The 16,328-nt window shown below is 45.6% G+C and overlaps 1 protein-coding gene across 1 annotated transcript in view; it reads right to left on the bottom strand.

Moving 5' to 3' along the window:
- The window catches only part of YBX3 (Y-box binding protein 3), a 36,598-nt gene extending 21,179 nt beyond the window's left edge, over nucleotides 1–15,419 (bottom strand). The window contains 4 exon segments of the mRNA XM_038405699.2: nucleotides 6,240–6,273; nucleotides 8,794–8,857; nucleotides 15,051–15,241; nucleotides 15,243–15,419. Coding sequence (XP_038261627.2) covers nucleotides 6,240–6,273; nucleotides 8,794–8,857; nucleotides 15,051–15,241; nucleotides 15,243–15,280 — 327 coding nt within the window. The 5' untranslated portion in view covers nucleotides 15,281–15,419.
- Nucleotides 15,420–16,328: the final 909 nt, after the last annotated feature.

The raw sequence follows: 16,328 nt of genomic DNA, 5'->3' as shown, positions 1-16,328 counted from the left end.
AAGAAAGGGTAGGAATAAATGATCAGTTTTCAGAATGGAGAGAGGTAAATAGTGATGTCCCTGAGAGGTCTGTACTGGGATCAGTCCTATTCAACGTATTCATAAATGATCTGGAAAAAGGGGTAAACAGTGAGGTGGCAAAATTTGCAGATGGTACAAAACCGCTCAAGATATTTAAGTCCCAGGCAGACTGCAAAGAGCTACAAAAGAATCTCTCAAAACTGGGTGACTGGGCAACAAAATGGCAGATGAAATTCAATGTTGATAAATGCAAAGTAATGCACACTGGAAAACATAATCCCAGCTATACATATAAAATTATGCGGTCTAAATTAGCTGTTATCACTCAAGAAAGATCTTGGCGTCATTGTGGATAGTTCTCTGAAAACATCCACTCAATGTGCAGCAACAGTCAAAAAAGCTAACTGAATGTTCGGAATCATTAAGAAAGGGACAGATAATAAGACAGAAAATGTCATATTGCCTCTATACAAATCCATGGTACGCTCACATCTTGAATACTGCGTGTAGACGTGGTCGCTCCATCTCAAAAAAAGATATATTGGAACTGGAAAAGGTTCAAAAAAGGGCAACAAAAATAATTACAGGTATAGAACAGCTGCCATATGACGACAGATTAATAAGACTGGGACTTTTCAGCTTGGAAAAGAGACAACTAAAGAGGGATATGATAGAGGTCTATAAAATCATGACTGGTGTGGACAAAGTAAATAAGGACATGTTATTTGCTCCTCATAACACAAGAACTAGGGGCCACCAAATGATATTAATAGGCAGAAGTTTAAAACAAACAAAAGGAAGTATTTTTTCACACAATGCACAGTTAACCTGTGGAACTCCCTGCCAGAGGATGTTGTGAAGGCCAAGACTATAACAGAGTTCAAAACAGAGCTACATAAATTGTCATGGAGAATAGGTCCATCACTGGCTATTAGCCAGAATGGTCAGGGATGGCATCCCTAGCCTCTATTTGCCAGAAGCTGGGAATGCGTGACAGGGGATGGATCACTTGATGATTACCTGTTCTATTCATTGCCTCTGGGGCACCTGGCATTGGCCGCCGTCGGAAGACAGAATACAGGGCTAGATGGACCTTTGATCTGACCCAGTATGGCCGTTCTTATGTTCTCAGGGGTTTCCCTAGGCTCTAAAATTTGATGTAAACAGGCAAGAAGTCTTCTGCAAAAGATGAGTAGCAGCACTGCCCCGTCTTACTGCTGTGCAGTATCAGCAACAGGTATGAAACCAAGACTGACTCAGCCCTTCCGTCTCAGAGGTGAGAGCATTACAAATTAAGACACACTGGGCACTCAATAGTTAAAAGCTTATACAACAATATTTCCTTTTCCAAAGAGAAGCCTATTTGGAGAAGTTTTCTTCATGTATCCTCTGATGATACAGTCATATCATGTTACTATGACATGTTAAAAAATAGCCATGCTCCATCCAAGAAGCAACTGCATTTCAGTGTACACACCTTGAATAATGCATGCAGTTCTGGTTGTCCCATCTAAAAAAAGGTATTTAGAACTGGAGCAGGGCAACAAAAATGATTAGGGCTATGGAACAGCTTCCATATGAGGAAAGAAGTGAGACTTTTCAGCTTGGAAAACAGATGACTAGGGGGATATGATAGAGGTCTATAAAATCATGAATGGTGTGAAAGAAGTGAATAGGGAAGTGTTCAATTTACCCCGTCTCATAACACAAGAACTAGGAGTCACCCAATGAAATGAAGAGGCAGCAAATTTTAAAAAACAGAAAACAAAAGGAAATAGTTCTTCAAAAAACGCAGTCAACATGTGGAACTTGTTACCAGGGGATGTAGTGAAGGCCAAAAACAGTGTTCAAAAAATAGATTAATTCATGGAGGATAAATCCATCAATGGCTATTCACCAAGATAGCCAGGGATGCAACCTCATACTCTGGGTACCCTAGACTCTGATTGCCAGAACTGGGAGTGGATGATAGGGGATGGATCACTCAATGGTTGCTATTCTGTTCATTCCTTCAGAAACACCTGGCATTGGCCTGTCTGAAGACAGGATACTGGGCTAGATGGATGACTGGTCTGACCCAGTACAGCCATTCTTATGTTCTTAAACACCAAAGAGGGATAGGGACCTTTAAGGGTGCTAAAGGGGCTGCAACTAGAAGAAATTAGTTGAAATTTCAGGAGGAAAGCTCCAAGAAATAGTTCATCATTTATTTCATTATGGAATAGCCATAGCCTCCTAATGAGAAAGGTAGAGGCACATCACTTGGGTCATTTATAACTGGTAATAGACAAGAGACCTAGATAACACACCAAAGAATGATCAGGCTGTGTCAAAGAAAGCAGGGAAAGATGAGCAAGATGAGGTCAAATAGGTCTTTCTAGCTCCAGATTCTACATGATTTGGAGCCATGGCAAGAGAGAAACTGTTAATACAAAGCAGCCATGTATGCTCTAAGGAGAGAAGCATTTTAATCTGTATGCTCTGTGTATATATAAATAGCATCCAATAACAGCAAATAAAGAGTGTTAACCCCCACCCTGATCATGAGATCTGCCTGCTCCCCTCCCACTGTGTGCTCGTGGAGGGTGGGTGTGTCCCTTCAACTAGGTCAGCCTTATTCTAAAGAGATTACATGTGTAATCCAGCCCCTCCTCCATACTCCCCAAATGCTGGGGGAGGAGTCCACAGTGGCAGGGAACAGTCACTACTCACAGAGGAAAGAGGCAGTTCAGAGTAGGATGTTTGTGTAGGTGACTGATAGGACTTTGTAACTGCCACTCCCTGCCTGACTGTTCTTTTTCCTTCTCACTCAGGCAGGCCCCAATCTGCTTGCCTGAATCACTGTACCATCCCAAGGATATGCTAAGATCCCTCCCATCTCTCATAAATTCAGCAGGGACTGGTTTAGTTTGTATTTGGTTGGGAATCCTACCAGGAAAACCCAGACTACTGCAGTGGGGATACCACTTCCCACTGAATCAATACCAACTCCAACCGCCTAGTATTGCCTGAAGGTGGTCAGTCCTTCAGAGTTTCAAATGCTATTTGGTTAGGGCTCCTGACAGGGTAGTGGGACAACAGAAGAAAGGGAAGGAAGCATGAATTCGGGAACATCAAATCCTGGACCAAGTCTAAAACCGGCCAGAATGGTCTAGTTATGGATGTTGAAACAATGGGACATATTTAATCCTAGAGTAAGCAGACACCTGAAATAAATGGAGTTTCACCCACCTACATCAGGCCTGACTTTTGTTCAAAGGGCACACTCCTAGAGGATTTTAACTATCCACTTTACCCATATATTGACCGTGGAAGGACAAAAATTCTCCCCCATCTTCCCACTATAGCTCCTTAATCTACATATGGGAATCAAATATCTCCCCTTCTCCGAGAACAGGAACAAAGTGGTGACAAAGAGAATGGGTAGAAACTCTGCTACATCAAAACAATTATTCTGCACATTTAAGAACCCTCATCTACCATCATCTTTTATGCAAGAATGCTACCAATGCCATTCTTGATTGCCCATTTTAAAAACTTTTCAACAAGCACGCATGTCATTGTAAATAGCTGTAGAGCCACCTCATTGTCCTTCTTAAAATTTCTCCTTAAAAATACTTCACTGCCGTGATGCCTATTAAAACTTGACAATGATTAGGCAGCTCACTTGCTGTTATCACCTTTTTCACCATGACCAAAATCATCTCACTGTTCCCTTGTGCTGACCCCATCTTTTAGCTGTATCCACCTGCTGCCTATAGCCTGGCACTTACGACGGTCAGCTCTTTGGGACAGGAACAATGAGATATTGTACAGTGACTAGCACATGAGGCTATAAACCCTAATGCAATATAAATTGTAATGAATTACACACAAGCACCCCTGGTGTCTCATCTCTCATTAACATATTCACAAACTCTTAAAACTGTGAGGTGAACTCTGACTCCTATCACCCTGAGGAATGGTCACACCACCAAGCAGAGCACCCTTAGCACCAGTAATGTTATATACAATACACACTAACAATTGCTTAACATGCAGGCTATGTGTGTGTCTCTTCTGCTTTTAGTGGCTGGCTCACACACAGAGGATAAAACCTCTTACAGCTGATAAGAGTTTCTCCTTTAGTTTTAAGTGGTAGGAGCCTGTGTTTTTGGTGCTTAAGGTTCCAGGCGCTATACCAGGTGCTAGCTCATCAGAGGGCATTTGAAATTTTGTTGTTTTCAGGCGTTTAAGACAAGCTTCCCAACAGGGAATGCACGTCACCCTGTAAGGCCTAAGGCCTTTCTCTGCAGCCATATTAGAAGAGCAGCAGCCATTGGCCAAGAAGCAGAAAGTCACATCCTTACATTCCATCTAAATTACATTAAAACAATGCAATATCGGGCTGTTAAGAAGGCGATCCTGTCCTAATAGCTACCAGCATACCAGACAAAGAAACTGATCTTAAGATGGTTGAAGAAAACTTTGTTTGATGACATTCTCTCTGGCAAGAAATCACTTATCGACAAGTTGTGGTTGTGAAATCCCTGCTTTATTGTTTTGTCTTTATGGTCCCCCATTTCTCTATTGTTTATCTGCAGGTCTCTGTCTGTTGATTAATTATGTAACAGACAGAAACAATTTTGCTAGGTGTAAATTAATTAAGGTGGTGGGGTATGATTGGTTAAAGAATTGTTTTACAATATGTTAGAATTGGTTAGAAAATTGTTTTGTAACATTTTAGTAAAATGACTAGTTATGGTATTGGTTAAGCAGGACTCAAGTTTCACTATATAAACTGGGGTCCAAAAAGAAGTTCTTGGGAGCCAGCTCCAGGACACAGCCCCAAGATCAGAGCTGCCAGACCTCAACACCCTGCCAACCACTCCGTGCAGAAGCTGGAGTCTCCCAGATGATCTGATCCTGACTGGCCATCAAGAAAAGTTCATCTGCCTTATTGGGACTGGGAGCAGTGAGCACTGTATGCTTAGCATATGCATTCTTCATTGGAGGGAATTGTTAATAAATAGAGGTTAAGTAGGCTATTACTGAGTAAGGCTCTTTCACTGGTAAAAGACCCTGCAAACCTGCACAGTGTAAGGTTATGCCCTGAGCCCACAGAAGGGTACGGGTGGGTGCCTAAATTAACAGGATCATGCCTGAGACCTAGGAATGGGGTAAGGGTGGGTGCCCTAGAGTGTAGGGTTATACCTCAGCCCTAGGAACAGGGAAAGGGTGGGGGTGCCTAAATTATGAGGGTTATGCCTTGAGCCCTAGGAACTGAGAAAGGTGGGTGCCCCTAAAGTGTGTAACAGAATTTTGTGTGGGAAACAACCTCTTGGTCAAATATGCATCTCTAGGATATTACAGTAATGAGTGTGATGTAAATATAGATAGCTGCTGAGCATTTAACCCTCAAGGATGTGGCAGCCATCTTCAATTCTCAGAAGTGAAGTTCCAGGTTATGTGGAAACACTTTAAAAGCATGACCTGCTGATGGTTCAGGGAACCCCATGTGCACTAGCAGGCTTCTTGTTGACCACTCCCAGCCCAGTCACACCTGGTGCATTCCCTCTTGCCTGTCATTCTTGGTTGCAGCTGTCTCATATTGTGACAGCTGATAATGTCCAGGCTGGTTAAGGACCAGACTGGATCCTTTTCCTTCAAGGATGGCAAGAAAGGGAACAGAAGGAGAGATTGATAGTAGAGCAAGAGGAGGAATAGGACTGAGAATGAAAAGAAGAAAAGAAGAGTGAGAGGACTGGAAAAGAAGCCTGGAGTATGAACAGGAGAGAGTCTGGTGCAGAAAAGGAGGGTGGGAGGATGAGGTAGAAAACAGCAAAAAAGGTTCATTTAACTTCATTTGAGCCAGATACTCCCTCCCTAACACCAACTGAGCAGTTACTCTGCTGGAAAGAAAAAAGCCCCCTGCCTAAACCACAGTGGGCAAGAGAAGACAGAAGAAGCTGAAAGACAGAGAGGGGAATTTGTCACGGTTATACACAGAGGAAGCTGGGAGAGTTCTGAGTAGGGCAACCCCTTTAACTCCATATAATGAGAGTGGCTAAGAGAAGGAAATTTGTCAGTGATACATGTGGGGCTGAATCAGTTCAGAATGACCCCTTTAGCATTCGTAAGGAGAAACTAGGGCTGAGAGATGAATATGAACAGTACATAGCAACAAGTTTTACAATGTATAGAATGTACAAAAAGACAGTCCATTGCCTCTCACTCACCTGATGAACAAACACATCTTCTTTTGTGTCATTTCTGTGGAAAAAGTTTGAAGAGAGAGATGTAATCATGGGACATCTGATTATTTAGGCCTGTGGCTTTACAGGAGATAGTCCCTGGGGTTCAACTCACCAGTCCATGCACCTCTTTTGAGGAGGACCAGAACCTGGAAATACATCTCCTGGAGCCTCTATAGGGCACACACCCCCTGGGAGTCCATGTGCAGTACAAACCTACTCTGCCTCTCCATCCAGACCTGGCTGTGAATTTGCTCTGTATTGTTTCCCCAACAGGAGGGGATTTTCCACCTTCCCCAGGGACCGCCCTGTAATCTGTGGGCAGACATCCAAGGTGTAGTCTGACATAGGCAGCAAGACTATTATATTCTCTCCCTCTCCTCTCCATGACCACAGGACCTGCAACTCAAGCTCTCAGCACATTATCCCACAGGTCAAGTGAGACTGTCAACAGGACTGGGCACAGCTGTTAACATAGCTCCCCTTACACTGAAACCCAAAACAGCCTAGGAGAGGAGGGACTAGGAATACTCATGGGAAGGGGAGAACCACATATGAAATAAAGAAACCAAAAACTAATCAACAAAAAAAAACCCCTCTTTCTAGGTTGTCTAGACAATCCTCCAGCCAGTACAGGATTCTGCATGTGATACAGGCTGACATATATTTGAGAAACTCACATCCAGTGCATAAACACAGATGCAGAAGCTAGGAACCCTTAAATACTCCAAAACAATTTCAGTTCTACTCTACTGTTTACAGATAGGTACTTGAAGTTAATTCTGTGACTTATGAAAAGGTGCTAGGTTGACAGTCAAGAAATCTGAGGGACTCCCCCATGCCCTTCTCTCAAATATGCTCCTCCTGATTTAGGAGGGTAGAATTGTATAAGAATATAAACCTTTTTATTTTAAAGGATCAGAGAAAGTAGGGGAACACAATAAGGGCAGGTCTTCACTACCTGCCAAATGGTGGGTCGTGATCGATCTATTGGGGATCGATTTATTGCGTCTCATCTAGATAAATCGATCCCCGAACATGATCCCCGTCAACTCCGGAACGCCAGCTCGCGAGAGGTGGAAGCGGAGTCGACGGGGGAACGGCAGCGGTTGACTCACCGCTGTCCTCACGGCCAGGTAAGTCAACCCAAGATATGCGAATAGCGTAGCTGAATTTGCGTATCTTAGGTTGACACCTGCCGCCCCCGCAGTGTAGACCAGGGCTAAGCCCGCAAATTTTGATAATGGTTTTTTTGTGTGGAGACTTCTCCCACTGGACTGAGACCCAGAAAATTCATTTCACTGACAGAACATAATTGGAAACAATCACTACCTCTGAGGGGCTGAAGTAAAACCAATGACCTAGAGATGGAAGGCTTGATATTATTTTCTTTAACTCCAAGCCATTCATTAACCTCCTGATCTCGCACGACCTTGGAAAATGTGCTTTAGAAGGGGATATGGAGCTCTCTCAACATGAATCAGATCTCCTCTCCACCTCCCCAATATCAATGCGCTTTTTGAGGGGCAGCTAGCCACAATGAGCTGTGGTTGCACTGAAAGGTTCGGTATCCCCATTCTCTAATTCATCACAGACATCGAGTCCGCCACAATACAGTGTTGTACTGGAAATGGTTTCTATGATGTGAAAGACTTTGTATCTCCCTTCTCTGATCTCCTTGAGTTATCAAACTCCCTGAACTGAGGCTTCTGTGGATTCTTTTGCTATATCCATTTTCTGACAGAGGATTTTAAAAAAAAGTTTGAAAACTAATTAAAAAAAATATTAATAAGCAAGTTTCTGTAGCTTGTCAACTAAGTTTATCACAGTGTTTTCATGAGCAAGCCATGTACCACTAGCTTTTAGCTCTCCCATTTTTTGCTTGAAGACACTTAGAAACAGTTTAGAAACCCAAATGAGCGGGTGATAGGATGCCTTTGAGGGTGGACTTAGAGTACAAGATGCAGCTTCTTAGAATTCAATGTGGGAATGTCGAGCTATAATTTTGGTTTGACCTATTAGAGAGAGGGAGAGAGGGACCACTTTCAAAATTCAGACGTGGATCTGGACTTGATCTTTGGAATACCCCATAACTTCTGCACGTTCAAATCTGTGCCCAGCAATAAATATAAAACACACAACTGTGGAATGTTAGTGGAGATTGGAATTGGGATGAGTGAACATGTTTGAACAGAAAAGAAGAACACCCTTACCAAAACTTTCTCCAAAGCTCAAGTCGGTTTCCCTCCCCACCACAACACACGTTTGGAAAGGCTCAATAACTTCCTCCCACATCCACCTATCATCTGATTTTAACTCAGAACCTTAATGGTTATCAGGCTGTCAGAGCTAAAATGCGGCATCACAGGCCAACCTTGTGGTATTTTGAACCCAACCAGAAACAGGAAATACCAGAAATCTCAGAAAACCCCTCTTCCTGTGAGATTTCTAGCCTGATTTTGAAGACTCAAGAGTTAATAGATCCATTAAGCATGTGAACTGCTGTGTTCCACAAATTTATCAATAACTATAAACATACCTGTTGATAAAGCCATATCCGTTTCTGACGTTGAACCACTTGACAGTGCCAAGAACTTTAGTGGCTGAAAATTAAAGTAAATTAATATCAGTCACCCTCTAGTAACAGACATCTAGTAGCTTTCTGCATCAAACACAACAGATGTGTGTTCCCCTTCCTTTATACCTGCAAATACTATACTGCGTTATTTAGGACAGGCCAATGCATAGCGCAGCCCTATTATAGCCAAAGAAAATCTCCCTTATAATACTTTACACTTACATAGTACTTTTTTAGTTATCAGTTTATTTTACCCAGTTGGGGACAAATGAGTAGTCCCATTTCACAGATGTGGAATGGAGACTGAGGGTGAGTAATATACCTGAAGCAGTGGTCCACAATGTGTTACCTGGACTGCAAGGCAGCGACAGGTGGCAGGGCAGCGACAGCCTGGAGCCCGACCCGGGACCCCCACCACGCGACTGTCCCAGACCAGGGGCGGACGGCTGCCCCAGCCCCCAGAACTTGCAGGGGCAGCCTGGACCCCTCTGCTCTGCGCAGCCAGGAACCTGGCAATATCTTTAGCACACAGCTGAGCTGGGCTGCAGCTGTGTGCTAAGTGGGTCACATGTGGCCCATGGGCTGAGAACCGCTGACCTGAAGTCACACAGCAAGTCAGTGGCAGAGACAAGAATGGAACCCAGATTTTCTGATTTCCATCCCCATTCTCTCACCACTAGATCACATCTGTCACTTCTAGGCTATCTTTCCCACCTCTACAATCCAGCTGCTGCCTGCTGATCCCCATGTGCGATCCCTAGCTTGAGCATGAGCTGTGACAAGATGCAGGACATACCAACCGAGAATCCAGCTGCCAGACTGGGGCACCACTTAGTTGTGTTTAACTCTAGTATCCAGCTATCAAAAAGCAAACATGGCAGGAGTGCCTGCTCAGGACATTTAGAAGTAGACTCAGCAAAATAGCACAGAGAACCTAACCTCATGCTGGATCATCTGGAGTGCGGGTGACAGGCAGGAAGTGACCTGACAGGTCTTTTCTGGCATTACTAGAGCAGGAGGCTTTTACCACTTCCCCTAAGGAGAATCAGCCACAGGCTGATAGTTCTTACTGTTAAGGAAATATTTTCTGATATCCTGCTGGAAATGCTCACCCTTTGCTCTTTTTCACCCCTTTATCCCTAGTTACAGATCCTCTTTGTTTTCCCTAAACAGCTTTTTTCTTATACTAACTCTTACATTCTATAGATACAGATATAACCATACCCACTCCTTGGCCAATTCTTCCTTTCTTTCTAGAAAATCAAAAGAAAGACTACATCAGTGAAACGGGGAACCTCTAAACAGATGGCCTGAGTCTCATCTATTGGTCTCTGATGTTTTCCTCCTTCTCTCTGGTTTTTTCCATGATCACCAACTCCCACAGTTATTGAGAACTCAGCATGATCTTGAGCCCTAAAAATCCCACAGCTCTTGATCTGAAACATTCTGCTAACAGTCCCCAACCACCCTCCTTCACATGGCCTCTATTATACTATCTTGGAGGAACAAGTTTCACCAGGTCCTATAGCAGGGGTTCTCAAACTGGGGGTCAGGACCCCTCAGGGGGTTGCAAGGTTATTACATGGGGGGGTCACGAACTGTCAACCTCCACCCCAAACCCTGCTTGCCTTCAGCGTATAAAATGGTGTTAAATATATTAAAAAGTGTGTTTAATTTATTTGGGGGGGGGGGTCGCACTCAGATGCTTGCTGTGCGAAAGGGGTCACCAGTAAAAAAGTTTGAGATCCACTGTCCTATAGCATGGTATGTTCCCCCAACCAAATAAGTTTGCCAGATATAATACACAGACAAAAAGAAAAGGAGTACTTGTGGCACCTTAGAGACTAACAAATTTATTAGAGCATAAGCTTTCGTGAGCTACAGCTCACTTCATCGGATGAAGTGAGCTGTAGCTCACGAAAGCTTATGCTCTAATAAATTTGTTAGTCTCTAAGGTGCCACAAGTACTCCTTTTCTTTTTGCGAATACAGACTAACACGGCTGCTACTCTGAAACCTGTGAATACACAGACAAACATGTATGTTAAAATAGTAACAGACTTTCTTGAATTTTAGAATTTTTAAAGGATAAAATTCACTTTGAAATTTCATTTCTAACATTTATCTTATCTGTACTGAATATACCTGCTTCAAAGAACAAAGAAAAGAAAGGGAGTTGGACAGAGAATTGGCCAAAACCCTTAGCTAGAACGATAGGAACACAGGTATTACCATACTAGATCGGAGCAGGGGTCCATCAGTATCCAGGCCTCTACCCCACCCCATCTTGTGGCCAAAGCCAGTACTTCATGCTTCAGAAGAAGACACAAGAAACCCCAAAATGGGCAATTATTAAGGCCCTACATGAATCGTGGGATGACTGTCAAACAATTGCAGCTGAGTAGTGGACAAACCATGCAAAATTGTGAAAAAATAATGGACATTTTCAGTTATTACTACTAATAATTAATAAATGATTATTTATTAAGTCCATTATTATTTTTCAGAAGTTTTCCACTGTCGGCCACTCAGGGTTGAGAGCGGGGACTCCTGCTCTCAGCCCCGCCCACGGCAGAGCTCCTGCTGTCAAAATTGCAATGGAAGCCTAATATTGTGGAATCCACATTTTCTGCAATATCACAAATTAAGTGGGGCCTTAGTAATTATGGAATAAGCTGCCAACAGGGAACACCTCTACCTAACCCTAGGCAGCCAATAATGGGCTTAAGTCTTAAAGCATGATGGTCTAGACTACTTATACTTTTTTAAAATCGGTCTAATGTAACGGAGGAAGTTGTCATTATCCATACAAATGTATCTCATCCCTACCATGGAGATATCATTTCTAGGGATGAGAGTTTAGTACCCCGGCCTTTCCAGTTATTGATCCCCATTTTGGCAGACTAAGTGCCCATCATGGAGATGATTTTTGTAGTATGCGCACCTGTCCCAATAGGAATTGAATTAGACCTCTCATTTCAACAGGTTCATGGAAAGCTCTCAGACTCAAACCAATAATTTCACAAATCTGACCAGTTATCCAAGGGAACTTCAGAAACAAGTTTTATTTTTTTCTTCAAGAGTCAACAATAATTGGTGGGTAACTAATTTTTCTATTTGTCCATCAAATTCAGGTGGTCTCACCACGTGTTACAATATGATTTCAGGGCACTAAGCTAGGTGGTTCCTTTTCGATCAGAAACTTAGCATACATATTTGCAAAGCCATTAACATGGAAGTTTGAGATTAACAAAATAAATAAAAAGACTTGCTCAAGAGACCATTTTCAACCAACGCAGTAAAACCACCATCCTTATATTCCCTGCGTCAAAAAAAACCACAAACAAAACCTAGCAATAAGGCTGGTTTGCAGACAACAGCAATGTTTTGACATCAGACCAAATTTAAGATTTTATCATTCTTATTAGAAAAAAAATAAGTAGTAAAGGCACAAGTTAAACCTTTCCTGACTGGAAAGGTTTAATTATAACTATATTTTGAAGCTCCAATAAAAAGATCAGCTACTTCCTCATAGTCTACTAATGGCTACTGATATGCACGGACTTGCTCTTGATGAATCAGAGAGCAAGGGAAGTGGGGGAATGCACAATGATGTTCTCCCCCTTGCATTTTGCAAGACTCCTTCCACCCTCATTCCCAAGGGCATTTTTTTTAATCTGCTCCTGTATGCAAGTAACCAGAGGACTTTGAAAGCTTCTCTTGGGAAGCGTATTCAAGTGTCTCAGTCCCTATGAGCATAAAGGCCTTTCCCTACTAGTTAGTCTCATAGCCCCAGTTTTATTGTGTTAATCGTCCTCCCATCAGAGACTGGGAAAACATCTCTCCCTTCTTCCATTTAAACTGCTCTACTTAAGGGATTTATAGGCTGCAATCTTGTTCTTTCTGATAACACAATATCACAGAACCAGAGTAATTTCACAACAGAATGGTTTCATCATTTGTTTCTTTTTGGAGAAGGTGCAAACTAGGGATGTAAATAGCTTTTTAAAAAAGTAAACATTTAAACTATTAAAATTGCATCAATTAAATATTTAACCGTTAACAAGTTCACAACATAGATGCGGGAACCAGGGGTGCTATGTTTTACCAGGAGTCCCGGCAGCTGGCCACCACATAAAACGTGGGGGTGCTGCAGCACACCCCGCACCTATGACGTCAGTTCCATAGCAATGATCCCAACTCCTAACAATACAGAACTTCGTTCCACATACACTATGAAATGGCATTGCTGCGCATGTTTTTAATGTGCACATTAGGCATTTAAACATTAACTGAATGCCTTACCGGTAAGACTGATGCTTATCAGTTAACCAGTTAACATTTTACTTCCCTAGTGCAAACATACCATGTGACAGTGTAGTTCGTAAAATACATTAGGACTTTTTAAGCCATCCTACAAGCTAGTCTATCCAGTAGAAATTGGAATAGACAGTAACAGTAGAAGAACTCCAGAATACATAACTGCTGATATACCCCTCAGGTATCCCAGGTGTGCCTGAACCATGAAATCCAGTTTGGAACCCAAACTTGCACAAAGTTTGGAGGTTGATCTAGGAGTTCTTGTTTCACTGCCTCTTTGCCCATGACAGTATATTGCAAAAGAACTTTACTCCAATACTGCCAGAGCAACTGTACTCCAGAATGCTGATGAATTATCCCACAATTACTGCAAGTATGGCTAAAATACCCCTAGAACACTGTTGACGTACCTCCACACTGTATTGCTGATCTACCCAAAATGAATGCAATATAGTACCACAAAAGGAAACACAAAATACTGAAAACTAAAATTTAAGAAGCTGATGACCAATATGACCCCCCCCCCAATGACATGACTTTAATTCCACCTGCTCCTTATTTCTTTCTCCCCGCTGCTACCATCACATTTAATATCCTCAAAAAGCCCTCCTACACCAGGCCAAGCTCCAGGTCCTTTCTCAGTACTGACCCCCCTGCACTAGGGTGCTAGGGAATTGCCATCCTTCACTTAGGACATTCAGAAGTCCTTAAGGAATTCATTGACAAACAACAGACAACAGTCTGTATCCCAGTGTCTCAGATCATGGCGAGTCAAGTGAAACAGGAGCATGCGTCCCCCACAGGGTCACTTCTGATGCCCACTGTGACTGGCAGGCCACTCACTATCTTCCCAAAAAGAATGATGGGAAACAGAAGCTACTTGTGAGAGGAAGCAGCAGATCTCCCAACACTAGGATCTTTTCCTCCCACCACGAAACCTCCTTTACACGAGTCTGTCTCCATTAGCCAAACGGATGTTGAATATCAACTATAAACGCCAAAGTGTTGAGGTAATATATTTTATTGGACCCGTCTGCTGGTGAAAGACACAAGCTTTCAAGCTACAGAGAGCTCTTCTTCAGGGGTGGGTAGCTCAAAAACTTGTCCCACTCACCAGAAGTTGGTTCAATAAAAAAAAAAACAACATCACCTCACCCACCTTGCCTCTGTAATACCCTGAGACCAACAAGCTGCAACAGCAGGGCGAACAACTGTAGCGCCGCCCCCGATCTCAGACACAGGGAGGACCGCCCCCGTGGCGTTCACTCCAGTCCCTGCTGACAGCAGGAGGCTTCCCACAAAGCAGCGCGGGCGGAGCAGCCGGCTCCCGGGAAGGGCGCTGCACTTCCTACAGCTTGGCGGCGCCTTGGCCTCCGGGCCCGGGCCCGGCTCGGCTCGGCTCGGCGCGCTGCGCGGCTCAGCGTCCGACGCGCCCTGTTCACACGGAGAGTTTCTACGACGTTCTCGTGAGCGCCCCCGCCCGGGGGGCGCGGCCGCGCAGCAGAGAGGAAAGGGCCTGGCCGGCCGCGCAGCAAGGCAGGTCGCGGCCGCGAGTCCCGGGGGCGCAGCGGACCAGTCAGCTCAGCGAACCCGCCGCAGCCGGGGCGCAGGACGCGCGCTCCCGCACCGGACACCACAGCAGCCGCGGGGGCCAGGCGGGACCCCCGGCCCGCTCCACGTGCGCGGGGCGGCCCGGCCCAGCTCACACCCTGGGCCCCCCCCCGCCGCTCCCAGGTCTCGTCCCGGGTCGGCCGGTCGGGCTGGGATCCCCGCGCCCCGGGGGGGGGGGGGTCGCGCCCACCCCAGGCGGAGCGCTCGGGCGGGGCGGGGGCGGGGCCGGGGGTCGCTCTGTGGCCGTCACCGGGCCCCCCGCGCGCCCCCCCCCGGGCCGGGCCTCACCCAGAACTTTCTTCTCCGTGTCCGCGGCGGGGGCCGCGCTGCTGCTGTCACTGGCGAGGGCCGCGTCTCCGCTGGCGCTGCCCGCCGGGGCGCTGGGGCTAGCGGGGCTCTTGGGCTTGGCGTCCTGGGCCGGGGAGGCCGTCGCGGCGGCGGCGGCGGCGGCGGCGGGGGGGCCGGTGGGAGAGGGGGGGGGCCGCCGCCGCGGGGCTGGTCTGCGCCGCCTCGCTCATTGCGTCTCTCCGGGCGGTCGGTGGTGGCCGCGTGCTGGCGCGCGGCGCGTCCGGGGGGGGGGGGGTCGGTGTCTCGCGCTCGGGCTGGGTCGCTCGGGCTCCGCGCTGGGTCTTACTGCCCCCAAAATGGCCCCGCCGAAGTTTTTAATACAGTCAGCGAGGGCCAGCCCCGAGCCTGGGGCGGCCTCATTAGCATTTAAAGGGGCCGCGCCGCCAGAGCAGCCGAGCCCCGCCTCCCGTGTGGCAGCTCCGCCCGGGGCAGGGCAAGTTACAGAGGAGCGAGTGCGCGAGCCGTGCGCGTCATGAGCCTCAGGGCTTGGGGGCTGAACTGACACAGCCCGAGGGCCCACGAGGACAAGACATATTGCCCCCCCGGGGGCCCAGTTCGGCGCTCGTGTACTGCCTGCCCCCCCCCTCACCCACACGCTGCAGTCCCCTGAGGGTAAAGGGATCCCCCCCCCCGCGTCCTGCCTGACTCACAGCACAGGGGCAACTTGGGCCTAGTTTTACCCTAGTGCAAATCCACTGGTTTGAGTGGATTCTTTCCTAACTTGCATCAGTGGGAGACCAGATCCAGGCCCATTTTTTTCTGCCAGAACAATACAAAAAAACATCTGTGACTGGAATTAACTTTCCACTACCTTAAAACAAGGAGTTGAAATCTAATCAATGTTTAAAAAAAAAAAAAAAAAAAAAAAAAGAGAGAAAGAGAAAAGGACTTTGATGTCCTACCGATGCCCCTGGGGTCGTCCTGCCAAATTTTGTGGTATTTACATCTGCATTTTCCTATGTTTTTAAAAAAGTGTTTTCTTTCCTCTTGCTGTTTAAAAAACCTTCACAAACAAGGGAAACTGACTGACTACACAGGGAAAAGAGTGAAACTGACTGTGCCCAAAAGCCAGACTTTTAAAATATAGGTGCATAAAGTTAGACTTCTGCATTCACATTTATGCACCTAACTATGTGGCCTGATTTTCAAAAATGCTGTCAACCCAGCTGCTCTCTATGAGGACAATAGGAGCTGTATGAGCCCCAGTCCCTCAGAAAA

The sequence above is a fragment of the Dermochelys coriacea genome, chromosome 1, assembly GCF_009764565.3.
Source record: "Dermochelys coriacea isolate rDerCor1 chromosome 1, rDerCor1.pri.v4, whole genome shotgun sequence".
NCBI classification, from domain to species: domain Eukaryota; kingdom Metazoa; phylum Chordata; order Testudines; family Dermochelyidae; genus Dermochelys; species Dermochelys coriacea.
Note: the sequence above shows the minus strand (reverse complement) of the source record. Positions and strands in the feature narration are given on the sequence as shown.